Source organism: Lycorma delicatula, chromosome 13 (genome assembly GCF_047948215.1).
Source record: "Lycorma delicatula isolate Av1 chromosome 13, ASM4794821v1, whole genome shotgun sequence".
Taxonomy (NCBI): Eukaryota; Metazoa; Arthropoda; class Insecta; order Hemiptera; family Fulgoridae; genus Lycorma; species Lycorma delicatula.
This window is the reverse complement of record NC_134467.1, coordinates 11,461,426-11,487,581: the sequence shown is the minus strand read 5'-3', so window position 1 is coordinate 11,487,581 and position 26,156 is coordinate 11,461,426. Positions and strand designations below refer to the sequence as shown.

General features: G+C 30.6%; 1 protein-coding gene across 4 annotated transcripts; it reads right to left on the bottom strand.

Moving 5' to 3' along the window:
* Nucleotides 1-5,589: 5,589 nt before the first annotated feature.
* Nucleotides 5,590-26,156, bottom strand: LOC142333900 (uncharacterized). 4 transcript variants are annotated; one of them, XR_012758741.1, is made up of 4 exons: nt 26,036-26,156; nt 24,908-25,216; nt 7,995-11,750; nt 5,590-5,707 (listed from the first exon to the last, which is right to left on the bottom strand). XR_012758741.1 is itself a non-coding variant. In XM_075381493.1 (3 exons), exons 2-3 carry the CDS (start codon nt 25,188-25,190, stop codon nt 11,674-11,676), a joined length of 360 nt encoding a protein of 119 aa, XP_075237608.1. In that variant the 5' UTR covers nt 25,191-25,216; nt 26,036-26,156; the 3' UTR covers nt 7,403-11,673. The 4 variants fall into 4 exon arrangements, 1 of the variants encoding a protein (XP_075237608.1); XR_012758743.1 differs by lacking the exon at nt 5,590-5,707 and adding an exon at nt 19,244-19,425 and having other exon boundaries at nt 7,403-11,750; XR_012758742.1 differs by lacking the exon at nt 5,590-5,707 and adding an exon at nt 19,244-19,380 and having other exon boundaries at nt 7,403-11,750.

Genomic DNA, 26,156 nt, shown 5'->3' with positions numbered 1-26,156 from the left:
CTATAATTTTTTCATGATTTTTAAAAGTAATTTTCAGTTAATTAAAATCTGATTGTGATATCTAGCGTTCGTAACAAAAAAAATCATACTTACACATACACATCTCCAAAAATTTCAAACAATAAACTTCTGTAATTAGAATGAATTCTCGCACAGTTTTGACAAACTTTTCATTTATGAGACCTTCGCTATTTCGCAGTCTGAAATGCACTGATTTTCACAGTACAATGCACTACATAAGTTCAATAACTCAACCAGTCTTCATCAAATTTTCAGACGCACAACTTCAGTTACACTACTACAGCATATCTAAGTTTCAATGAAAATGATATACGCTAATGTATATAAGGAACTTAAATTTTAAGTGACCGATATTTTTGTACTTCTCGTACCTCAAAACGTAAAGAAAATTCAATTTCAACCCCTCAAACCCACAGTTTGACTGAAAATATTATATACTTTTTTTTCAAAAAACTGTTAAAAAATTTTACACAGCTTTATTGTTACATATGTTAATTATCAACAGATATATTCATTCATTTATCACAAGAGATCTTAATCATTATGAAATGAATTATTTCTCATTTTAAATAATTAATTAATTATTTACAATGAAAGATAATTTAAGATTTATGTTTAATTTTCATGCGGTTCCATATTTCTAGAAAGTTGAAACAGAAACCGATTGCAAGTCACACGTTACAAATCAACTTTAACCATCACCTCTTATAAAATCTTTAAACAATTTTTTTCAACACCGGTCACTGTAGAATCACAAAAATTAGTTAACCGGCTAGTTTTTTAGCCCTCCAATACTCCTTCATTCTTTCACTGTCCAACTTCCTTCTTTCTTTTGACCGCTTTCGATTACCGTATTCTTTCTTCTCCTTCTGGATCCCTTTCAATTCTAAGATTTTTTTTGTAAGCAACATTCTGTATTTTAAATCCATGACATTTATGTTTGCTATCCTTAGGTCCTCTTGAATTTGCTTGAACCACTTAATACTCATTTTTTCACCATTACACTTGTTAAAAATTCTCTTCGTAAGCCTGTTTCATTCTTGACAGATGTCTGTAAAATGCCAGTTTTACCTTTTAATGCGGTGCTTACGCGATTCCAACTCCCAGTAAAGTTCCTCGTTCTTCCTTAATTTCCAACTGTCGTTAGTTTTTCTGTGCCCTAGGAATTTCCTTGTATCAGTCTTTCAACAAGTTCCAATTTACCTATTCACCTTTGTTCAGAGCTATGTATTTGGCTCCATATAAAATTACTGGTCGGATTACCGTTGTGTAGTAACTGATCTTGCCCTTCCTTGAGATCTGTTTCATATTGTATATGTTCTTCGTTAGGCCATAAGATGTTAGAATTTACTGGTCCTGACAATGTTTGTTTCCTTGTCCATTTCTTTTGGTAGTACCTAAATTTCTTCGTATTTTTAATTTGTTTGAAATTTGTCCACAACAATTTTGGTTTTTTTTTTTATTTTTAGGGTGAAAAACGCCTGCACGTTATCATTGCCCGGAATCTTTTTTTTTATATAAAAAATTAAAGGAAATAAAGCTAATGTAAAAGGTGAATAAAACTTACAACTAATATCACAGATAAAAACTAAAATAAAACTAAAAGTAAATAGAATTTTACAAAGTCCGAGGTGGGTGTAAAGGGCCCATTCTCAGATAACGAAAAGACTAAAAAGAAAACTAAAAACCATAAAGGATCAAACATAAAACTTAAAACTAGGTTAAAAACTAAAATATCAAAATTAAATAAAACCTAAAACTAACAAATTATATAATTAAAATAGGTTAAAAACAAAAATTAAAAAAGTGAAATAAAACTTGAAACTAAAATCTTACAACTAATATCACAGACGTGTTCTTAATGTACATTATATACTCTGTTTTTTCTGTAGCTCCATGTAGAACATTTTGTTGTTTTTCTGCAGTTTCTTTATATTCTGCCAGGACTACAAAGCCAGACAATCAATTCAGTAATTTCAAAAATATTCTGCCAGGATTTCACATTCCTTTTTTTATTATAGATTTAACTAATTCATTAATACATTATAACTGACTCGGGACATAAATATAAATAGTTTAAATATAATTTTTGATAGCATTCTTATCCAACAATTATTTCATAAAAAGCTGTTTCTCTTAGGTAATTTTTTGTTGAAAACTATAATTTCAACTTATCCCTTTGTTTTTTATAATTATTATTGTATGGCCAAATAAAGTAACAGTACTTTTTGTTTTTCATGAATGTCCTGATTCTTCTAGTAATCCAATTTCATATTTTATTGTACAATTTATTTGTACTTATAAACCCTTCCTGCAAGTTAAAATTTTATCAATTGTAAGTAATTTTTACATATTGTTTAATATTTTTATTGACTTTTCCACAAGTAAATATTAATTGCCCCTATATATACTCTGAGAATGTTAATTCAAATCAAAATTACAAATAGAAGGCAATTATATGTACATACATAATAGTAATAATTTTAACCTCCTCAATCAGATTAAATTTTTAATTTCTTTGGAGAAAAGTTGTCGATTGATATTTTCTCTATGTTAATGTTTAAAAAAAAAAATGCTTTATTTAATTATAGTGACATTAATATATACATAAAAAATCTGTGTCTTAACTATCTCTGTCCTAACTGTTAACTGCTAATCATATACTAACTTACTAACTATTAACCATTAAAAATTAATTTGGGTAGTCTTTTAAAAATCTGTCTTAACTACTAATCATATACTAACTATTAACCATTAATTTGGGTAGTTGATAAGCAAATTAACTGGTGGTGGATTTTTATGTATATTATATGTTGCTATAATATATACTACTATACATATAGTATAAACTTATGTTGCTATAATATATTTAAACTCATTAAGTTTAAGCATAACTGCTGGTTAATTTATTTGTCAATCGACAAAGTATTCAAAGAATTAACTAAAATCTGATTGTTTGAGGTTAAGATAATTAGTTATTAATTATAAGAGAAACAGTTTGAAGGGCGTTTTCTTTTTTCCCTTATTTGGATCATATTTATTTTTTTAAGTTGCCCTCAGTAGAATCCTTTAATAAAAATAAAATGTAAGAACAACATCATCTTGTTCTTAACCGACCGACTTCTTTATCTAAACCGTTAACTTGGATTATTTCTCAGAAATATTTAAATTTATTAACTTTGTTCATTTTTCCATATTTTGAATTGAATCTTTGTTATCGGTCATGAAATCTGCTTTATGGATGGAAATTTTGAACCCTACTTTATCTGCGATTTCTTTTATACAGTTTACTTGTTCTCTTACTGTATGATTTTTTGAGAAAATTGAAGTGTCGTTAGGAAAGGTTTGGCAATTAATTCAATAACTTTCAACTTCCGACCCGGTTTTATTTCATAGTGTGTTCCAATTTTTTTCATCTTTTTCTCCTGTTAATTTTTCCTCCTCCTCCTCTTAATTTTTCTAAGACACAGTTAAAAAGAATTACCTGTAAATAACCCAGTAAACCTTGTATTATTCCTGCCTTTGCCGGGAATAATACATATCAGCAAAAAAAAATGCGCTCTGATTACAGAATACAAATGTATATATCTGTAAGATATATTACACAATTATGGTCTTACCGATATTTCTATACATGTTCTGCATGTAATTAATTTGTTCGGCTGATATGGAAGAAGCATAAATATGTTGTAATATTTCAATAAGTGAGTGCGTGAAACATTATATTGCCCTTTATCATTGCTCGCCTAGTAATTTTCAGAAGAGAATATTCTTCCATTCTTATAGTATTTATTTTATTATTCTAGATTATATAGATAAATTATATTCCAATAAAAATTCATTTGTTCTTACAACATATTGTAGAGATTGTTATTTGAGGACAAGGTTGAAACGGTTTGGGTGGCAAAGCATGGTATGTGAAAGCTTCTAGAATGACTGGAAAAGTTGAAACCATAAAATCATAAATTTATTTTTGATTAGGAACTCTCTGTGTAATATACTATGAAAATATGGCACTCGTAAGAATATAACTTGTGACAATTATAATATCTACTACTCTTTATTGTAATGAATTTTATAAATACATCTGCATTAAATTTAATTAACTTCATTATAACTCGGCATTTTTCAGTGTAAAAGCCACTTAAATGATAATATTGTTCTGGTCTTATGTTCCAGTTAGGGTGAATAGTAATAAGATTACAATTCAATGTTGAATTAACAGTAACCAGCATAAATGTTTGGTACTTGAGACTTGAGTACGTAACATCTATCAGGTACCATTATCTGTGCTCTGCTTTGCGGTGTACAGAGTACAATGTCAATGGATAACTGAATGTTTCCTGCCTTTGCAGGGAATAGTACATATCAGCAAACACAAATTCGCTCTGATTACAGAATATAAATGTATATATCTGTAGGAAATATTACACAATTATGGTCTTACAGATATTGCTATACATATTCTGCATATAATTAATTTCTTCAGCTGATATGAAAGAAGCATAAATATGTTGTAATATTTCAATAAGTGAGTGCGCGACGCGTACGCGTTCAACCGCGTCGGACACCGGCCGTTTTCTTCGATACGGGCCATATACCGTAAATGTGTATAAGATGGGTGTTACTAATGTTAACACCCATATATATTTTTGTGCTGTTTCTTTACAGGTCCGACTACAGCAGTTCCATCAGCAGCAGTCCTTCCTGTTATCCACCCAAAAGAAACATCTCATTTTTTCAAAATTGTTCTTTTTATATTAAAGTAATTTTTCTTTAAATTTTATTTATTTTCTAGTTTTAATAGGATTTATAAATTTAGATTTTTAATGAAAATACATAATTGCTTTAATAAAGTTTTTTTTATATTTGTTTTAAGTTAAAAATATTTTTAAATGCACAATTTTAAATTGTTTTTTTATTTTATATTTTTTTAAAGAAATAACCTAATTTTATTATGTAAGGAATTTATTTCCATTAAGGGGATGTAATTTTTTATTTGTTTTAAGAATGATTTTTGAACATAGATTAATAACTAATTTTTATTTAACAACAATTACATTTTTTTAAATAATTAAACTTATTGTTATTATTATTCAATAAAGGGGGGATACTCCACCTTGGCCCTTTACCCCATACAGCGAGCTACAGTCTACATTTTCTTCAGTTCATCGCTTCAGCATCAACAGCATCAGTCCTCCCGATTATCCACCGAGGGGAATACTCTTTTTTTTAAAAATTATAATTTTTTTAATATTTAGACTGTTCATTTAATTTTTCTTTTCACTAGAAGTTAATTTACATTTAACACTTTTATTTTAATTTTAATAAAAGCTCATTTTTAGTTATATTACTCTGATTTTATTAAGCGAATTAAAATTTAACAGTAAAATTAATTATAAAGTTTGCTCTTTTAAAGCTTTTTTTTTTAATTTAGATTTTTCAGATTAGTTTATTTAATTGGTAGCTAGAAAATAATTTTAGAATTAGGGTAATTAATGAAAATCATTTAATTTCTTTTTAACTTTTACTATATACTTTTTCATTAAGGGGGGGTGTATAGTCCACCCTGGCCCTTATTCTCTCAGCGATCTTCAGTCATCATCTACATACTTCTGCAATATTATTTTGTTTTTATTATGTGTTTTGTTTGAATCAGGGCAAGCTCAAAATCGGTGAATTAAATCTGTAAATCAGATACTAAAAACTATTTAAAGCATATAATAAATTTTTTTATAATTTTTTCTTTTTTTTTAAATATGATTATTACGAGTATGAAATAATTTCAACTTGAATTATTTTAATATGTTCGGAATAAATCTCTTATGTTCTTATACCTTTAATTATTTTCATGTTGTTTCATGAAAATGGATTATTGCCTATGATCGTAAAAAAAAGCAAACCCTGATTTGAACTTTTAGTTTTAAGAAGGCATCATTATCCAGTTCGGCGGTACAGTGGCCTTCTTTGCAGTTCTTCAGCTTCATATCCACCGGTGCCAAGTCTATACCGGCGGATACCTACAAGTCTGTACCTTGATATCCGGATGATTCATAAAAGCGCTGGTCGATCGTGTTTGAGGAATCAGAAGAAAGAAGACGAATCAACCTGGTTGTTATCGTGGGCTGCAATTGAAGGCCTCTACCACCACAGGGCAATAAAATTAAGGTAACTTACTCTACTATTATAATTTGAGGGGAGGGGACAGACTCAGAAATATTATAGTATGTCAGTTAACCATAATTTTTTTTTTGTAAGAGAAGTTTTATCATTTTTAAAATAATTATATTTTATATCTTTGTATCTTATTCATCAAATTATTATAACAAATGTATAAATAAATTAAGTAAAAGAATAAAAATATTTCAATTTCTACAGAGATTTAATTCAATAAAACTGACTTACCCTTTATGTATCTACCCTTTAAATATTTTATACGTAATATGAACTTGATTAGTACTGAAAGTCATGATTATCATCATATCGATCAATATTTGCCACATCAGGTAAATTTTTATGGTTTTCCTTTTTCTTATAAAATTGAACTATAATATTTAAATAAGTTTTATAAATTTTTGTTACATTATGTAAATATTTTTAATATGGAATTAAAAAAAAAAAATCTTATGTTATCTATTTAACAATCTTTCAAAATATTTAAGCATTATAATGTACAGTTTAGATAACAGGTGTGGTGTTGTTACTGTTAGTATAATCGATAGATTTTTTCATTCTTATGTAATCCTACGAATACTAATGAATGTGATGTTGTGTACAAGTTTTTAAAACGTTTAATTTACGTATTGAAAATACTTTTTTAAGCAAAACAAAAAGGTTAATATTAATGTATTATAATATACATCAGTGGCGGCTTGCGTATAGGCACTGTGGAACTGCAGCATCCCCTATTTCCACTTGATATTATTAATAACATTTAATATAATGTCCCTTTTTCTTTAATTCCTTCTTTATACTTGTACAATATATAATCCTAAGCTTAATGTTCAACCGATTATGGTTTTTAAGCGCACAAATCATATTCTTGAATACGATAAAATGTAGAATTAAGTTATTATCCTGCTTCCAGCTATTCTATGATTCATTGTTTTTTTCTGTTTTTTTTTATTTTACAGAAAACTTTAACCCTACCTTGAAAAGGCCCAGAAAAAAATTTTCTGGAGCAGCACCCCCACCTAATTTTAGTTACAAGCTGCCACTGATAATTGTAAATGTATTATTAAATTAATAATATAAATAAATAAATATTTTTACTTTTTAATAAATTTTTTTAACATTTATTAATTTGCTACATTTTTTTAATTATAAAAATACTCTACGTTTATCGCTATTATTAAAAGTAATAATAGTTCTCCGAATATAAAGAACCAAATTAATTAATTAATCTTTTAGTAATGAAAAATTTTCTTTTAATTTTTTATTAATCAAAAAATGAATAAAAAGTTATTAATAAACATAATTAAATATTAAAACACAAAAATTCTATTCTGTTCGATTCAAAATAATAAAGATAAAATGACGTGATAAAGAATACTATTTTATTTCTTTTTATTAAAATTAGTTTCTTGAACCATTAAGTTACAGTTTAACTATTAATTCTATTATAACGATTAACAATGTTCCTTTTAATTAAGTATTTTGGATAAACCGTCTTGTTTTCTTAAATAAATAAATAGATATACAAGCTCTTTTAGGTTGCTCTTTTCCACTCTTTTAAATAATAAAATTGAACTATAACATCGCTATAGAATAGCTATCGATTAGATAGTATGTTTTTTCTTAATGCTACTGAATAACTAAATTTTTGTTACTAACGGTACATATATAATACTAACATCATTTATTTTATCTTTTGTTGCAGGTACGACGATTACTTACATAGGTTAAGAGTGAACAGCGTTAATGTGGCTTAACTATTTAGTTTTATAATAACGATTAAAGGGAGGACTACTTACTTCGTAACTGGTGCTCCTTTTCCAGTAGAATTAAGTTTCTTTTTCAGGTAATTATATATTCTTGTTTTGTTTTACAAACATGTGCATGTTAGACTAAATTTGCATGTTAGAATTAAGGAAAATTCGCGTTTCCCCAGTAGGCCCCTCAGTAGGTTGTAATTGTTTTTTAATTAGGTTATATGTGTTGTGTTTTTTTACAGGTTCATTATATATTTTAAGTTAGAATTAATTATGTTAAGTTGCATTCGCGTTCCATACCCCATCCACAGTAGGCCCGATTATAAAGCGGGGTATTATTTTAATATTGTTTTTTTATTTATTTAAGATTTATTTAACATGTTGTTAAGCCATGTTAACCTGATCGGAATTTTCTGAAGTACTGTTTATTTATTATGTATGTATATTTCAAGTACACCAAACTGTATTTTTATCAACCGCCTTGATATTTTTACTAATTTTGTTTCAGAATATTTGTTTCAGGTATAGATTATGTCATATTTTAACTAATCGATGTTGAAAAAAATGGTGTGATGAAGAATAAAAAAGGAAAAATGGATTCCAAAAGAATTAAAATATAAATAACTTGTTAATCTATTTTATTATTTTTATACTAATATTTCTCGAGATTGTTTCAAGTTTGTTTCAGCTACAGAAAATTGCGATATTTCAACTACTTAATGCTGGAACAACATACTAAAGTAACGCTTAGAAAATTGTACATGTGATGAATGTATAACAAAAAATACGATGAAAAGGCTAATTTCAAAAGTCAAAATGATGATCAGATTAATATTAACACATCAACATCTAGATGACATGAGTGAGTATAATTTTAAATTTAATTAGATTATATAAAAACAATGTAAAACCTCATGATCAGATTTCTTTTACAAAACAACTGAAGGGGTCTCTTTTTTTTGTAAGAATATTTTAATTTTTGACATCGTAAATGGTAAAACATTTCACGGACTGCTGCATTTGAGTTTAAACAGTTTTAGTAAAAATAAACAAGTATAATTAATTAGTCTTATTTATTATAAATAACATAAACTTGTGAAGATTTTTACTATATGGAACATTTTATGTGTCTGAAGATGAATCAATGGCGCTAGTTTTAAATTGAATTTTTTCAATAATTATTTGTAAAGATTTTGCACAATACTATATTTTAGATGTTGTTGTTGTTACCCTACTTTTAGTTGTAAAAGAGTTGCTGTATTAACTATAGAACATTATATTAATTATGTAAGCATCTTAGATCTGCATTTGCCATAATCTAGTACAAGTTTTATTTTATGTCATACTAAAAATGGGCTCTCTCTTTTTCTGTTTGGCTTTCGGAACCACCATAAGGTATTAAACTTCAGAGGATGAATGAGGATGATATGTATGAATGTAAATGAAGTGTAGTCTTGTACAGCCTCAGGTCGACCATTCCTGAGATGTACGGTTAACTGAGACCCGACCACCAAAGAACACCAGTATCCACAATCTACTATTCAAATGCATATAAAAATAACTCCCTTTACTATGATTTGAATCTTAGAACTGTTTAACTTCAAAATCAGCTGATTTGTGATGATGAGTTAACCGCTAGACCACCTCTGTGGGCTATTAAAGAAGGGGCTGCGTTCCACCAACAGCACTGCTAACCTGGTAAGTTAACTGTTATTTACTCGCTGGATCCCCTCTTATAAGTAATCTGTCTTGGTTTGGATTCTGTTACATGAGTTTTGTTTGCATGACATTAAAAATTGCTAATCTGAACAGAAGGCTGAGCAATTACTTTGAACAGTGTAACAAACTTATACCAGACAGTATAAGTGGTTGTTAATGAGGTTAATGAGCAAAAATTTGATTGGCATATTTTAAAATGAACTTCTGAAATAAAATTTAAAAAACCACGGGCTTTACATCTCTACTGTATATCTTGTGCAGAAAATTTAATACAAAGTACAATAATACAAAGGGATTCATTCATCTATGCTGATTGTTATTCGAATGGTATAGTGTGAAAGACAAAATAATTTCAATTTTTTGTTTCCAAAATATCTGTAGTTAAAAAAAAAGATGCTATTCAGTTCATTAATCTACCATTGACATTATTAAGACCTGTGCTTCATGGGCAGGATACTCCTATTTTAAGACTTCAATCTGTGTTACTAGACGATAAAATTTCATCCACCTAGCATATAGAAAAAGTTAATACAATTTCTTCACCAGTCTTTGAAGATTAGAATCTATACCCGCCCAAAGATGAAGGATTTTGTTCACAATTTGGATCTTACTAAATAAATTAACATATAACATATATACAGTTAAATAAACAATTTGTTTGGAGTTTTAATGGTAGTACTTTCACACTGAGGCACTACACAGTACTTGGAACACCTAGAATTCATTTTAGACTGTAATTTTCGAAACATTTTAAAGACTCCACTAAACATCTGATTGTTTTATAAGGTGTGGTGTCATAGGAGAGGCAATGACAGTTTGGAGAGTTTTGGTGGAAAATTTTAATTACTTTATAAAAATGCAAAATACGTCATGTAAATGATCATTTATGTATAACATTTATATTTTAATAAAATAGAGTGTGAGGCATAATATAAACCGGTTTCTCAAAAACAGTCACCTAGCCTATTACCATAGCCTTATTTGTTAATAATAGACTTTTGAAGATTTTTACTATGTGGAACATTTTATGTGTCGCAAGGTGAATCAAGTGTACTAGTTTTAAATTTAATTTTTTTTTAATAGTTGTAAAGATTTTGCACAAGGGATTTTTATGCAGAGAAAACAGCATCACAACAGTTTTTCTGTCTGGCCATTTTAGGCGCAACAGATTGTGAGAAGAAAATTTTAGTTCTCCTTTTTTTAAATCTGTTTTTAATATCTCTTTTCACTAAGTTACTCAGTTTATTTTTATAAGTGCACCGATTCAATATTCCTACAAATAAGTTTGGGGAAGAATACGAGTTGTACAAGTAGAAAGTTCTTCTCTTTTTTTAGGACATCTCTAGTTAAAAAAATAACCACCTGTTTACTAAGTTTGAAATTTCTCATAGGGTTTACTTGATTATTTTTACAGACATAAATTGTGCTAAGAGAGACAAAACATTAAAATCAGAAACTCCAGCTATAGAATATCAGAACAGCATACAGGAAAAACTAACAAGATAAATAATAAAAAATTATAAATTATGAGGAAATGTTTTGGTACAAGTAGAATGATTGATAGAATTTGTAATGAAAAACTAAAGCGGTTGTGACATCTTAAAAAAATGTAATGTGGGAAGTTAGCTAATAAATAATTCAAGCAAAACAGAAAAGAAAAGCAACAGACGTAGAGGGATAATTGGAGAAATGCGGCAATGCAAAAAATTATTTCAAATATAAACAGATGAAGTAAGTACTGTGTTCCAAAATTGTTACTTTAAAGAGAATTAAAGTTAAATAATCCAGTTTTGCTTGTGTTTTTTCCATCTAGTTTATTGGAAAAATGATACTGTTAAATTAAATTTTATTATACTATATCTCAAGATGATCTAAATCCAGTTATATTTTAGCCATTTAATATTTGTTTTTTATTACTCAGGCTGAGTTTCCCTAGAGAATACCCACCATTAATTGAATCCTTACAAAAACAGTAAATTATTAACATTAAAAAAATTTAAATCTATTTAAAATTGCCTAAACCTTCACTAGATCTGAAGCTTGATATCATCCAGTGGATGAATTCTGTCTTTACAGCTGCTGAAAAATACAATTGAAAATAAGTTAGAATATGTTTGCAATATCTGTAATAGTAAATGTTAAAATATTTAATATCAATATTTTAATATTTATTAAAACTAATCGTGCTGATCATCAAACTTATAGTTAAATAAATTGGTTTTATTTGAAACAATTTCTCAATTAAAATAACCAGCTTTTACTATTTGCAATAATTTTTAACTTTTTACATTTTCATTATACTTTAAACTTCATTAATTTAAACTTTTTTTTTATTTTCATTTAGATTAAAACAGAATTTGTATAAAGTGATAATTCTAGAAAAACTTTGTGTATTACTCACTCTCTCAGCGATTATTTACTTTTTTTTTAACCTCTGGGACCAGCGTCCAGTTATTGTTTCAGAGGATGAGATGAATGACAAGTAGTATGTGAAAATACCATGCCTGACCGGTATTCGAACCAGAGACCTCCAAATGAAAGGCCGAGACATTACCATTTGCGCCATGGTGGCCGGCAAAGCGATTATTTACTTAAATGAAACTAATTTTACTAAAAATAGCATGAGTATGACGGTTAGTACTGTCTTTACAAAATTTTATGATTATTAAATTATATTTGTCTATAGACAAAAAACAATTAAATCAACTAAGTACAAGATAAAATCAGTCGCTTAAAAAAAATCATAAGATGCAATGCAGATATTTGTTGATAACCTTATTCAACAGTTTTTTTTTCTGTAGGGGAGAAAAAGCTCTACCAGCTGCCATCAGGCACGATCTGATGGCAGTGTGGGACTCACACCTGTGTAAAAACCTTCCCCTTCTTCCCATAGGAACTGGACTTGGCCACAAGGCATGAACACGGTTCCTGTGTGACAGGTGCAGGATTCTTGTACTGTCCACTTCTGAGCAGCGGGATCTGACCATTCACCAGGAGTCATCGGCAGGTGATGACCTGGGTCGGCTCCTGCTGCCCACTCCCGGAGACTGGCCGTCACCCACTACTCATCCTCCAGCTTACCCTTGATGATGTCTGTAATCACGCACTACCACAGCCCAGCTCCTCCTGCACCTGAGCATACAGCCCATAACATTATCAGGATCTAGATGTCCCAGTGTCTGATAATATTCTGCCTGCGATTGCTCCCAGTGGTGGCAGTTAAAGACAGTATGTTCAACGGAGTCAACCTATTCACATTAGACACAAAGCTGTGACAGTTATTCAACAGCTTGTAAAGCTGCAGATGAACAATAATTTTTCAATTTGTAAAACTGTTAAAACAAGATACATTTTGCACTACCCTCAGAGAATGATGAATTTTGATCACCAGACTGAGTAGTAAAAATACTAGAGTAAAACTCTAATGATTAGATAATTTATATAAATAGTAAACAATTTTTTAATTAATATTTTTTAATCATTTTATAATTTAATAGATAATCATATTAACTCTCAGATCAACATATCATGAAATAACTGAATTTTAATGGTAGTGTTTTAAATCCTATTTTAAAACTTTTTTCTCGCTTAGTTTTGTTAGAACTAAGGGTCCTACAGAACTGAAAACCAGCTTATCAGGAACAATGCTGAACACTTGCCAATCCGGTGAGTTGAGTGCAGATTCTTCTTTCCTTTTTATCCAGCTATCTGTTTAAACCTTCTCTTGTTTGTAAGATTCCTTTGCTCTTAAATACTCTTGAAATATCCCTAACTTTCTTTTCTTTATCAGTTTACTGTGCCATCACCTCTGTGATCTTCATTCAGGCTCGTATTTCCTCTTACACAGATTCTTTCAGTTATGCTCCTTCTCAATCTTCATTACATGCATAAACCGACTGTCAGCCTTGTTCATTTTTTCATTCAGATTTTCCATTCCAGTGCTAGTCTTCATATCCTTGTGGTCGATTGAATGCTTGATCTACCATTATTTATCTTATGTTACTTATTATTACATTTTCAATAACTGGATTTTTCCTTCTTTTTTACCTGTAATCACCCGTGTACTTTTACTGTAAGTCAGTATGAGCAGATAATATGACAAACACTACCTCCTTTCAGACATAACCACTCTGTAGTGGTTATGGAAAATCTACCAGGTTGTTGGATTCCCCTGGCAACAACAAAAATTAATTTTGTATTTTCCTCTCTCCCAAAATACATGAAGTAATAATAATGAAATGCATGAATAATAATAATTAATAATAAACATTGAATTCTACATACATTGTTTATTACTGTAATTTATTAAAAAAAAAAAATTCATAATGTACTAAGAAAGTTTTCTTTTTTTTTGCAGAATTTTAATTAACTGGATTATATACAATCAATTCAGTATTTCTCTATGAAGTTTATTTAAACTTATCAAAGAATTCTATTGTAATTTGATAAAATATACTACTGATGGTGAAGTGCAACATATGTACTGAAGAACAATGATCGCATGAGAAAAAAAGAATAGTGTAGACTAAGAAAACTTAAGAAGCACCCAAATATTAATATTTTTTATTATTGACATCACACTTGGTATAAATATTATAAATAAAGAGTAAGAAATATAATGTATTATAATAAAGAATCGTTCAATATGTAGAGATAAACATCTTTAGTTAAAAGTACATCTAAATAGATGTGTTCTTCATTGAGGTCGGGTGGAATATGTTGGCCAGTTCTTTAATGTTATCATGGTCGACAGACGGTTCGCGTGTGACTAATAGGTATTTTGCAGTGAAATGTTGCAGGACAATGGCTTTAGGCCACGTATGAGCCTGTCTTGGTCTCCCATTTGTAGGCAGGCTGCAGAGGCACCTGCTAAGGAGGGTGGTCCAGTTGAATTTGGGAGTCAGCGCCTGGGGAAGAAGATGGTGGATCTTACATTTAGGTGTTGAAGGCAGTCAGGGTGGTTGAGGAAACTGACCCTGCTTGTAAAACAGAACATCAAAACTAAGAAGGAGATTAAAGACATTATCCTGAAGCTCCAGCAGAGTGCTTGTCATCGAGAGGGTCAATGAGGAGGAAGTAGTTGTCCTGTGCAAGAAATTCTGGCAGGAGGAGTGGTTTACTCGCATGAGTGAACCCACTGCCACCAGTGCTCTGGGGAGTGATGTGGTCCATGTGTTGGATCTTAATGGAAATAGTAGCGGGTACTCTAAGGTGGTGTTTGGTACCTGCAAGTTACTTAGACAGTTAGAGTCTGAAGGTAAGTTGAGAGCAAGTCTGGTTCTAACAGAGAATACCAGACCCTAAGGTATTGCTTTGTGTTGGGATGGAGATGAATGAGCAGTGTAGTTTTGTCGTGGTAGTAGATTCCACTAAGGCAGAAGACTTTGTAAAGTATTATCGAGCATTGCGTAAGATTAATGCAGTGACAAAGCTTGACTTGGCAATCAAACCAGTCAGTAATGCAGCAGTAAGTGCCTTCGGAAGGTTACCGAGAGTGTCGCGAGGAGAGTCAATCGGAGGTACTCTTTCCAGCTGGTGGTGAATAGTGCTGTTAAGCAAACAGCCACGGGTGGAGTCAAGGGTAGTGTCAATGAGTGGATATGGTGCCAACCCAAAGTAGGACTCTAGTGGTTAGAGCAGAGGGTTGTTCTTATGCAGTGGCCATTGCGGGGCTTTGTTGGACAAACACAGAGTTAGAATATGCTAGATCTGCCGTAGGGTTTCCCGCAGATCATCAGAGAAGCGCTACTTTCATTGTGGTGAATCAGGTCATCTTGCAGCTAAGTGTAACGTGGTCAACCGCCGGAAGCAGTATTATAACTGTGGATGGGAGGAGCGCTGCTTTCGTTGTGGTGAATAAGGCCATCTTGCAGCTAAGTGCAACGTGGTTGACCGCCAAAAGCAGTGTTATAACTGTTTACGGAGGAGCGCTGCTTTCGTTGTGGTGAATAAGGCCATCTTGCAGCTAAGTGCAACGTGGTTGACCGCCAAAAGCAGTGTTATAACTGTTTACGGAGGAGCGCTGCTTTCGTTGTGGTGAATAAGGCCATCTTGCAGCTAAGTTCAACGTGGTCGACCGCCAGAAGCAGTGTTATAACTGTGGATGGGAGGAGCGCTGCTTTCGTTGTGGTGAATAAGGCGATCTTGCAGCTAAGTGCAACGTGGTTGACCGCCGAAAGCAGTGTTATAACTGTTTACGGGAGGAGCGCTGCTTTCGTTGTGGTGAATAAGGCCATCTTGCAGCTAAGTTCAATGTGATCGATCGCCGGAAGCAGTGTTATAATTGTGGACAAGAGGAGCACTGCTTTCATTGTGGTCAATAAGGCTATCTTGCAGCTAAGTGCAACGTGGTCGACCGCCGGAAGCAGTGTTATAACTGTGAACCGGTGGGGCACCTGAGTAGGGACTGCAGTGAAGCTCAAGTAGATTCACTGCAATCCCAAGTAACTGTGGAAGGTACAGTGCCTCTGTTTAACTGGGATGAAGTGGGAAGAGGGCTTCTCCCCTATGCCAGTATTGTGGGGTCGTTGACTCCCCAGAACATGTTATGCTAGGGTGTTGTATCCAGTAGTGGATGAGTTTGGGGAGTTAAGGGTAGGGAATGTAGTCCCTAAGATGCTTGCCTTGGAGGTAGCGTGGCGGGGTAAAACTGCCATTGTTGAGGCTATTGTGTGTGGAAGAGAGGCACAGGACAGCGAGTAGGAGTACCTTTCATGGGTCGTAGTTGATGTAGTGCTCTTTTTTGGTTGGGGCTTGTGTTTTATTGTTGTGTATTTCATTATTATTTATAGTATTGTATATATGTAGTCGGGCAAGATTAGTTTCAGTATGTATTAAGTGTATTGATTTTTATGTATATGCATGATGTTGCATCTTTGGTATTTATGTATGTATTTTGTGTATTTTATTAATCATGTTTTCATTCATGTATTATGTAGGTGAGTACTCAGGTTGGGGCTTATGCTGTATTGTTGTGAATTTTATTGTTTTATTTTTGCATATTATGTGTTTGTCATAGTAGTTTTCAGTATATTATGTATAATTCTCTGAAAAGGTATTTTCGGTCTTTATATGTAAGAAATTACTTTCAGGAATATGTTAAGTAGTCTACACACACACACACACACACACATATATATATATATATATATATATATATATATATATATATATATATAAGCTCTTAAAATATATTGTGGCGCGTAAGATTATCTCAGTGTATGAAATTGCACTGAGCAACTAATTGCAATTGTGTGGCCGATAATGTCAGTATGGCCGTTTTGCATAGGCAGCGACCTCTCACTGGGTGGGGACTGATTAATGCTTCAAAAGTGGGTCTCTGGTCCTCGGTCAGTACAATTCAGTACAGCAAAAAGAAAAAAGAAAATAGATCTGTGTTACTTTCAAAATCATAAAATCATTAGTTGGGAGCATCTGTGCAAACATTTAAAACTGTGAATAATAAATACTCTTGTTTATATTACTAACATAATTATTCAATAAATCTTCTTGAAAAGTGCACTGTTGAATAAAAAAATTCGGTGATAAGATTAATGTTTTAAAGGGCTAAAAAACACCTAAAATTTATTACCACCTTACTTAATAAGGTGTTCAGTTATTAATCGTGCAAATTTTTACAAGCGAGTTTAACAGTTCGAAAGTGGCCGAAATGTTAATAATAAATATTTAAAGTTAAAAGTGGCTGAAAGTTTCAAAATAAATTAATTTGATAATTAACATGGGGGATGGATGATCGATCAGAGTCGCAGTTATAATTGCGGAATCATAGATCAATGAAATTATTCAAGGAAACAGACAAATTATAGAAAAATTTTTTGATGGAATTAGTGATATAATTAGTAAAGATAAACCACATAAGAACATCCCTCTGCTCTAACCACTAGAGTCCTATTTTGGGTTGGCACCATATCCACTTGTTGAACACTACCCTTGTCTCCACCCGCAGCTGTTTGCTTAGCAGCACTATCTGCCACCAGTCGGAAAGAGTACCTCTGATCAGCTCTCCTCACAACATACTTCGCAATCGTCTGAAGGCACTTACCTGCCGCAATACCGACCGCATAGACTGCCAAGTCAAGCTTTGTCACCGTGTTAATCTTACACAATGCTCGATAATAGTCAAGCTTTGCAAAGTCTTCTCCCTTAGTGAAATCTACTTTCTTTCTTTTCCTGTTTAGCCTCCGGTAATTACCATTCAGATAATACTTCAGAGGATGTATGAGGATGATATGTATGATTGTAAATGAAGTGTAGTCTTGTACACTCTCAGTTCGACCGTTTCTGAGATGTGTGGTTAATTGAAACCCAACCACCAAAGAACACCGGTATCCACAATCTAGTATTCAAATCTGTGTAAAAATAACTGACTTTACGAGGACTTGAACGCTGGAACTCTCGACTGCCAAATCAGCTGATTTGGGAAGACGCGTTCACCACTAGACCAACCCGGTGGGTTTAGTGGAATCTACTTTTCTTTCTTTCTTTTTCCTGTTTAGCCTCCGGTAACTACAGTTTAGATAATACTTCAGAGGATGAATGAGGATATGTATGAGTGTGAATGAAGTGTAGTCTTGTACATTCTCAGTTCGACCATACCTGAGATGTGTGGTTAATTGAAACCCAACCACCAAAGAACACCGGTATCCACGATCTAGTTTTCAAATCTGTGTAAAAATAGCTGGCTTTACTAGGACTTGAACGCTGGAACTCTCGACTTTCAAATCAGCTGATTTGGGAAGATGCGTTCACCACTAGACCAACCCGGTGGGTTTTAGTGGAATCTACTACCACGACAAAACTACACTGCTCATTCATCTCCGTCCCATCACCAAGCAATACCTCAGACCTGGTATTCTCTGCTAGAACCAGACTTGCTCTCAGCTTACCTTCAGACTCTACTGTCTAATTACCCTGCAGGCATCAAACACGCCTTGGAGCTGATGTTTAGACAAAAATGGATCAAAAGAGTGATTTTCATTTTATCGTACAATAAAATGCAAAAATTCATTCAAATGTACATTGAACTACCACTGGAAAACATGAGTGAGATTTTATTACAGCTTACCAATAGAATTAAATAAACCAGATTTCACATATGGAGGGGAATTAAACATTATCAGATTGACAGAGATTTATTATATGTATTAATTTTATAATAAAGAGAAGGAAAAATAGTCAAGATAATATGAGCTAGATTAAAAAAATTAAAGAACTGAACCTTCAGAATTTTTAACCAAGTATAAACTGGTGATAGCAAGAGATCGATCCTGGTGCTTCACTGCTGTTGGTAGGCTTGACGAAGATAATCTGCTGAAGACGATGTTGACCAAAACATCATGGTGAGAAGAGAAGTGGCTTGGTAGAGGGTATCCTCAATACCAAGATGGCACAGGAATTATTGCGCGAGGGCTAGCCTTCATACGACGGATGGTGAGGGGACAGCCTGTACAAGGAGGTGGTTGGGGGCTCCCATGGAGTCGTCAGAGGAAATAATTTAAATCAAGAAAGTGACTTCAAATAGAAATATATCTAAAGAAAATTACATAACTTACATTTCACGTTTGAAATTTTTTCCACTTCACTTTAGCAACTTAACTGATAAGCACAATGAACAATTTTCTTAGGATGTATCAGAGATGGAAACATGCTTCCAGACAAAATGGTGTCTAAAGATGCTTGCCGATTACTGCTGGAAAATGAAAAGGGTTGTTCCTGAGGATGATTCAGAAGAAAACTAAAGAAAAACAGATATTAGGTAAGGTATAATTCATTAATCAGGTTTTCTTTAAATTTGCATTACTAAATACCCCGGCTTTTGATTTAATTTTGGTTTGCAGATATGAAATCACACAAATAGTACTATTCACCATATTAAATGCATATAATTGGAATAACATTTTTTTTTTTTTTAGAATGATGGGAATTGGCAAGTTGTTGATGATGATTGTTTTAATTTGTGCTGGCTTCAAAAAGTTAAAATTTTTCTTTAAATTGAACATTAGTGTTTTTTTTTTAATTTTATTTGAATTTTTTGATTGTTTATTTTATATAACCACTAGAAGGGGGGGTGTACTTATTTAAATGATTTATAGAAATAAATCTGACGTAAAATCAAGCCTGTAACACTTTTATTGAATGCTAGGAGAGAAATTATTTGAATTGCACAAAAAACAATGATATTAAAACAATTTTTCTGTAGTGTAATTCATAGTAATATTTTTTAACACTACATAATGGTGAAGAAAGCAATTTATGTGTTGTTTTTTTTTTTTATGAGGAAGAGTAAATATAATTCTCTGTTTATTTAAACCAAATGTGTGACTTTTTTTTTTGTAATGCTTAAATAATCATTATAAAATATAATAAAAAATAAATAAACAATCTTTATACTTCATCAAGAAGAATGAATTAAGGTGATCGATATCTATTATTTAATTATATATTAGATATAATTTATTCTGATAAAAAATGATTAACTTTTGTCACTTTTATGCTAAGGGGTTTAATATACTTTCTTTTTTTTTTTTTATTTACAGCCATGTTTGCCATGATTTCAGCTTTAGTTGTTCATTAACTTTACAGAGGAATTTGAAACAATGAGAATGAAATTTTCATCAGATTACAGTTAAATTATTTAATATTTTATATGTTATTGTATGAGACAGGTGCACCGTTCTACAATCATAAGTAAGTACAATATTACTTACATTTAGTAGAAAAAAATATTTTATTTTTCAGTAAAATTTTTTAATAGTACTGCAAAAGAGAAAGCTTCTCTTTGAAACTCTTTTCAATCTCAGTGATCAGTTAAAAATAAGAAAGTAGTCTCTTCATGTTTGTGTAAAATAATTGTAAACTAGAAACATTATTCTTATTAGTGCAAATCTTTTTTTCTGCCCAGAATTATGAAGTGATGACCAACATTGCCTGCAGTTGTACTGGAAACTCTTGTTACTTTTACAGTCCTTTTTCATCTTTATTTTAATTGAAATCATGCAGCTATGTATAACTCCAAATGTTTATATAATTATGAATTTGTAATTTTCGGAATTCCTAAAGATTCTCTTCAAACTTCAACAACAATAAATACGCGCAAAAGAATGTATTATATCACAAATTAACTAGTATTTATTCCTGGTTTGTAAAATATAACTTTTGAAATAGAAGATTTTTTGTTATAATGACGTACTATAATTTATTTTCACCCGTCTGATGGCATGGCTTAGACCCGGTCTAAATTAATTAAGTTTCTTTTGCAGTACTACTTAATAGAAAAAAAAATTATACATTAAAATGATTTTTCATAATTCTGTCAAAAAAATCAAAGAAATACAGTATGTTTTTTTAATTAGAAGTCTAATTAGTTGTAAGAAACAAGTAAACTCAACTGTACTTATTAATATTTTTTGCTCTTGCTAACTTGCTAAAGCAAGTTAGAATTTTTTCTGAATCCTTTCAAAATTTAGTTCTTTTGTTCCATATTTTATACTACTGCTCTCTTTCTTTCTTTGAAACATTTCATTTTCAGTTTTATAAACTAGAACTAAGAAACCTAAAAACTCTGTAGAGTTTTTTTTTTTACTAATCGATCACTTCTGAATAATAATTACATAATTTTTATGTTTGTAAACAGATATTATGATTTTTAAATTCAGGAATTAACATTATCTTTTATTATAGCATTCATTACTTTCAATAGTTTTATTTTAGTTTGCATTTTTATAGAAGCCCTCTTGTTATGAATTTAAATGTAATTTGGTAATAAATGTAATTGATTCAACCTAATGGATAAATTAAAAAATAATACATTACGCTTTCAAAAAGAGGAAAAAGAAAAAAGACATTCACGTTTAATTAAAAACAAAAAATTATATATAATTAAACATTAAAAATTCAAACAATTCGGGACATAGATAATTTGAATTCTCAATACATTCAAATTTTTGATCATACAGTACATTAATATAAAATAACATTATAACAGAACAATAAAATTAATTATGGAAAAACAAAGTCAATTATATATATTTATTGTGGGTAGAAGAAAGGTACAGCTTGAACAATATAAATTGATAAGTTGAATAAACTGCATAGGAATTCCTTACAGCAGGTAACAGAAATATTTGTATATGGCCAGAATCATAACTGACTATTAACAAAATATTTATTTTTTACAAATGAAAAGTTATTTGAAATATACGCAAATTTTTTGATGCATCATTAATTTACAATTTATTACTGCAAGATTTTTAACTTTTTTATATCAAGAGTAGCCGCACGAGATCTTTAATAAGATTTATAACGAGTCTTTAAGGCTCAATGTTGATGTCATCTTTGTCAGAATCATTTTCACTAGTGTAAATTTATTTTACGGTTTTTGCGATTGCATCATTTTTTTTTCATTTTGATCATCATTATATCTCAACCCAAGAATTGAATGACTGACGTTCAATCATCTTTTTAACCCTTTATAGGGCACAACTCTGGGGCCTAACAAAAAATTTTTTTTTTTTTTTTTTTTACTTGGCTGGTGGACTTACGCATTAAATAATGTATTTCCATCAAAATTGGACATCCATTACCACATCTGTGGCAGTTAGAACCTGGTATATACATATGTACCAAGGACCATTCACAGTCAGTGCACTTATCATGTGGGCAGTGATACATATGTATACCATATAAATTTTTTGTAACATTTTTATTTATTTTAAAAATAAAATAAGAACAGGAAAATTGCTAATATAAAATGTCTCTTACCCATAAAAATATTATTAATTTATTTAGGTTAAACGTTTTATAGTCAATTTTTACTTTCTCTGTACATACAATATAATATTCTTTCAGCCTCTGTAAAGCACAGAATTAAGAGAAACGCTCTTAAAATCTTTTATTTCATCAAAATGCTTTCGAGCCTAAGCCCTCCCTAAGTGATGTTTTTTGTAATTTTTAAAACTATTTACATTCACACAATAAAATGTTTAGCTTTATAAAATTTTGTAAAAACTTTTTGTTTAAAAATAAAATAAAAATAAAAAGATTTTAAAAACATTTAAAATTTAGAAAAAATGGTTTTGTTCAATCAAGAATAAAAAATTATTACAATAATTATTAATTTATCATATCTTATCTTGAATACCAACTTAAATAATTTTAATGAGAACGTCGCCATCAAATTTTGTTTTTTAAGGCTGAATTCACATTTAGATATATACATAATATATATATATTCGCAATATTATATATCAATATATATATATAATTTTTCTAAAATTTCCAATATTTTATTACTATTTTCATCTACAAAAAAAATATTTACTTTTTCAACTATTTCAAAATTAACTTCTAAACTAGTTATATCATGATAATTATTTATCAAATGTTGCTGACATTTATATATATATATATATATATAAACATGAATTCAGCCTTATACATATGCAAACGGAATTTTGATGGGGACATTCTTATTAAAATTATTTAACTTTGTAACAAGATAAGATATGATAAATTAATAATTATTGTAATAATTTTTCATTCTTGACTAAACAAACATTTGTTCTAAATTTTAAACGTTTTAATGTTTTTAAAATCTTTATTTTTAAACAAACAATTTTTACAAAATGTAAAAAGCTAAACATTTTATTGTGCGAATGTAAACAGTTTTAAAAATTATAAAAAAAATCAATGAGGATGTGCTTAGATCTGACACCACTTTGATGGAACAAAAGATTAATGGTGCCCCCCTAACTTATGATGCATGAAATTGAATAAAACATTCTATACATAACCCTACTTTGCAGCTGACACACATTATACTTGAACACTTCTGTTCCTCTGCTGTGCTGCAATATGCGTATCTTCTTCTTTTTCCAGTCGCTTGTTAGTGTTTACCAATATTAGCTAACCTTTTAACATTTAGAAGTGAGGTCCGCCCATCAGGATGATCTTTTTTCTTTCTACCTCTTCTACTTTAGAGTTGTTGGTCTGGTTTCTTCCACACAGAAATCTCCTATCAACTCACCTGGCAGACAGGACTGAAATTTCAAATGTGTGAAGTGTTTCCTCTTTGGTTGAGCCGCTTTTGCCATATTCTTATACAATAAAAATGAGTTTACAATTGATGTATCTATAAAGTATTAAAATAACTTCATCCACCATCGCCATGATTTTCAACCTATATTATAAGCAGAGTGAAGCTGATCAACTCTACTCGTATATTTGTTGACTGTTTCTCGTACTCCCTGTTTGTTTGTACGCAACATTTTACTTTGCTCTTCAGCATTGTGCAAACAACACACACAGACATTTTCTTCCTATGTCTTTCCATTTCGAAACCACAATGTCTCCACTTCTAGCAAAGTCCACCTCACCCATTTTCATTTTTTTATCATCTTTTAGACGATTTTTAGGGAATAGCTTTCTAGTCTGTCTAATTGTAGTGCAGATAAATACATTTTTTTTGTAATTGTTTAATCACTTCAATATTTGAAAATAAATTATCAAACAAGAGACAGTGTCCCCTTCAAATATGTTTGCAATCAACTTCATAATCGTTCATTCACAGAGTGGTTTCAGCAGAATTGTTCTCTTTACCCTCATATATGTACGTTCCCTGGCAACAACCATTTGTGGCACAGGCTATAACCCACATCTTGAACCCTCTTTTTATCACCTTCATTGGCATGTATTGTTAGAAGAAGTTTTTCCCCTTAAACTTCGTGGTGAAGTTTTGAATCAGTGGTTGATTCATCAACTGATAGGTATCCAGAGGGATGAAAAATATTTTTGAAAATGGCATTGAGATGCCCGTGAAACAGCTTAAATTTATATGTTCTGTAATCTGGTGATTTTTATTAGGCAGTTTGAAATTATAATTTAGATGTATGAAACGTAAAATTAAAAAAAATCTTTTTAGTGGCATAATTTTTGCAATTCTAGGGTTGTAAAAGTTCATGTCTGTACTCCAGTAAAGGCATATACTGGGTAATGTGTTGATACCCATTATAATCAGCATGCTAATAAAAGCCTTCAGTTCAACTGACAAACAGAGTTGTATGTTATTTTGATTTGCATATAAATTAGACTGATTGACTAAGTCAAAAATGGCAATTAATGAAAAAACGTTTAGTGGATTGTGAAGTTTGACTTTAACATTATCCTTGACTCCAAATGGTACGTCATACTTACAGTTAGAAAACAGTTGAGGTACTTACCCAACTTTAGTCTAATGAAGGTCTTCATTACCAGAATCATCTTCAGATGATGATGATGATGGAGGCTGCTTGTTGTCATGATAATGGGGCCACGTTCAACCAACTGGTCAGTCACATCACCTTCAACAATAGACTCGTCAACAAATGATTGTTGCACTTCGTCCACCTCATTAGAAGAACCATCTACATATATGTTGATGGGCAAGTTATCGTCTGCATCGGAATTTCCATCTACATCAGAATTTTCAGCCATTTCATCTGTTATGTATAACAGTGTCGTCATCGTTAAGACTTTTAGGGAAACTAAATCTAAAATTCATACAAAGAAACCTCATTTAGTTGAAAGTAATGAACACTACAAATAAAAGCAATTTATGTCCAATAACTTTAAATAAGAAATAAATATATTCACTTTCAAAATAATAAATAGGCCACTTAGAATAGAGGTGAGCTTCAAAAATTCATTAAAAACTAAGTAGGATATTTTTTATAGATCTACGATTTCATATTTTACAAAATTACATTTAAAATTTTTGTATATTAAAATAAAAGAGAGTAGCTTTTTATTAGCATATACAGTTGCTAGTAACATTTCACTTACAGTAATAGCAAAACAGAGGTATAATTATTTGAAGGCCTATATGCATCATGTACTGATTTAATTTATGCATATAATTTAATATGATAAATTTTTAAACCTAAAATCAGATCAAATTAAAAATGAATATTACATTATATGTTCCACTTTATTAAGTTTTGATAAATTCATTCAGTATTCGCAAAAAGCAGAAGCACTGATTTTATTCATTGTCAAAAAGGAAGTAACAAAACCTAAGTTTTGTGCAGGTTCACGACTTCAGTTTTATAACATGTTGACAAAAAAAACTCCATATATTTCTTTATATCACTTCAAACTAGAATATTCAAGGATTTTTTAAAAATAATTTACAACACTCAAATCGTTAGTACTTTCTGTAAATTGCATTTCAAAAACATGTAAACAATACCTCATTTATAGGTTATCTGAAAATGCTGTATTTATTCATTCGTAATTAAACTAATTTCTTGAAATCCTTAAAAATTAATACATAATAATTAAAATATATTATTTTTCTTATCTATTAATACCTTGTTAAAGCAGAAGATATTGCAGACATACAATCAAAAATAAAACACTCCCACAACTATATTCCATCCTATTCTTCCATCAAGAAGATGGAAGATCGGTACAATAGGATACCGCTTTTAA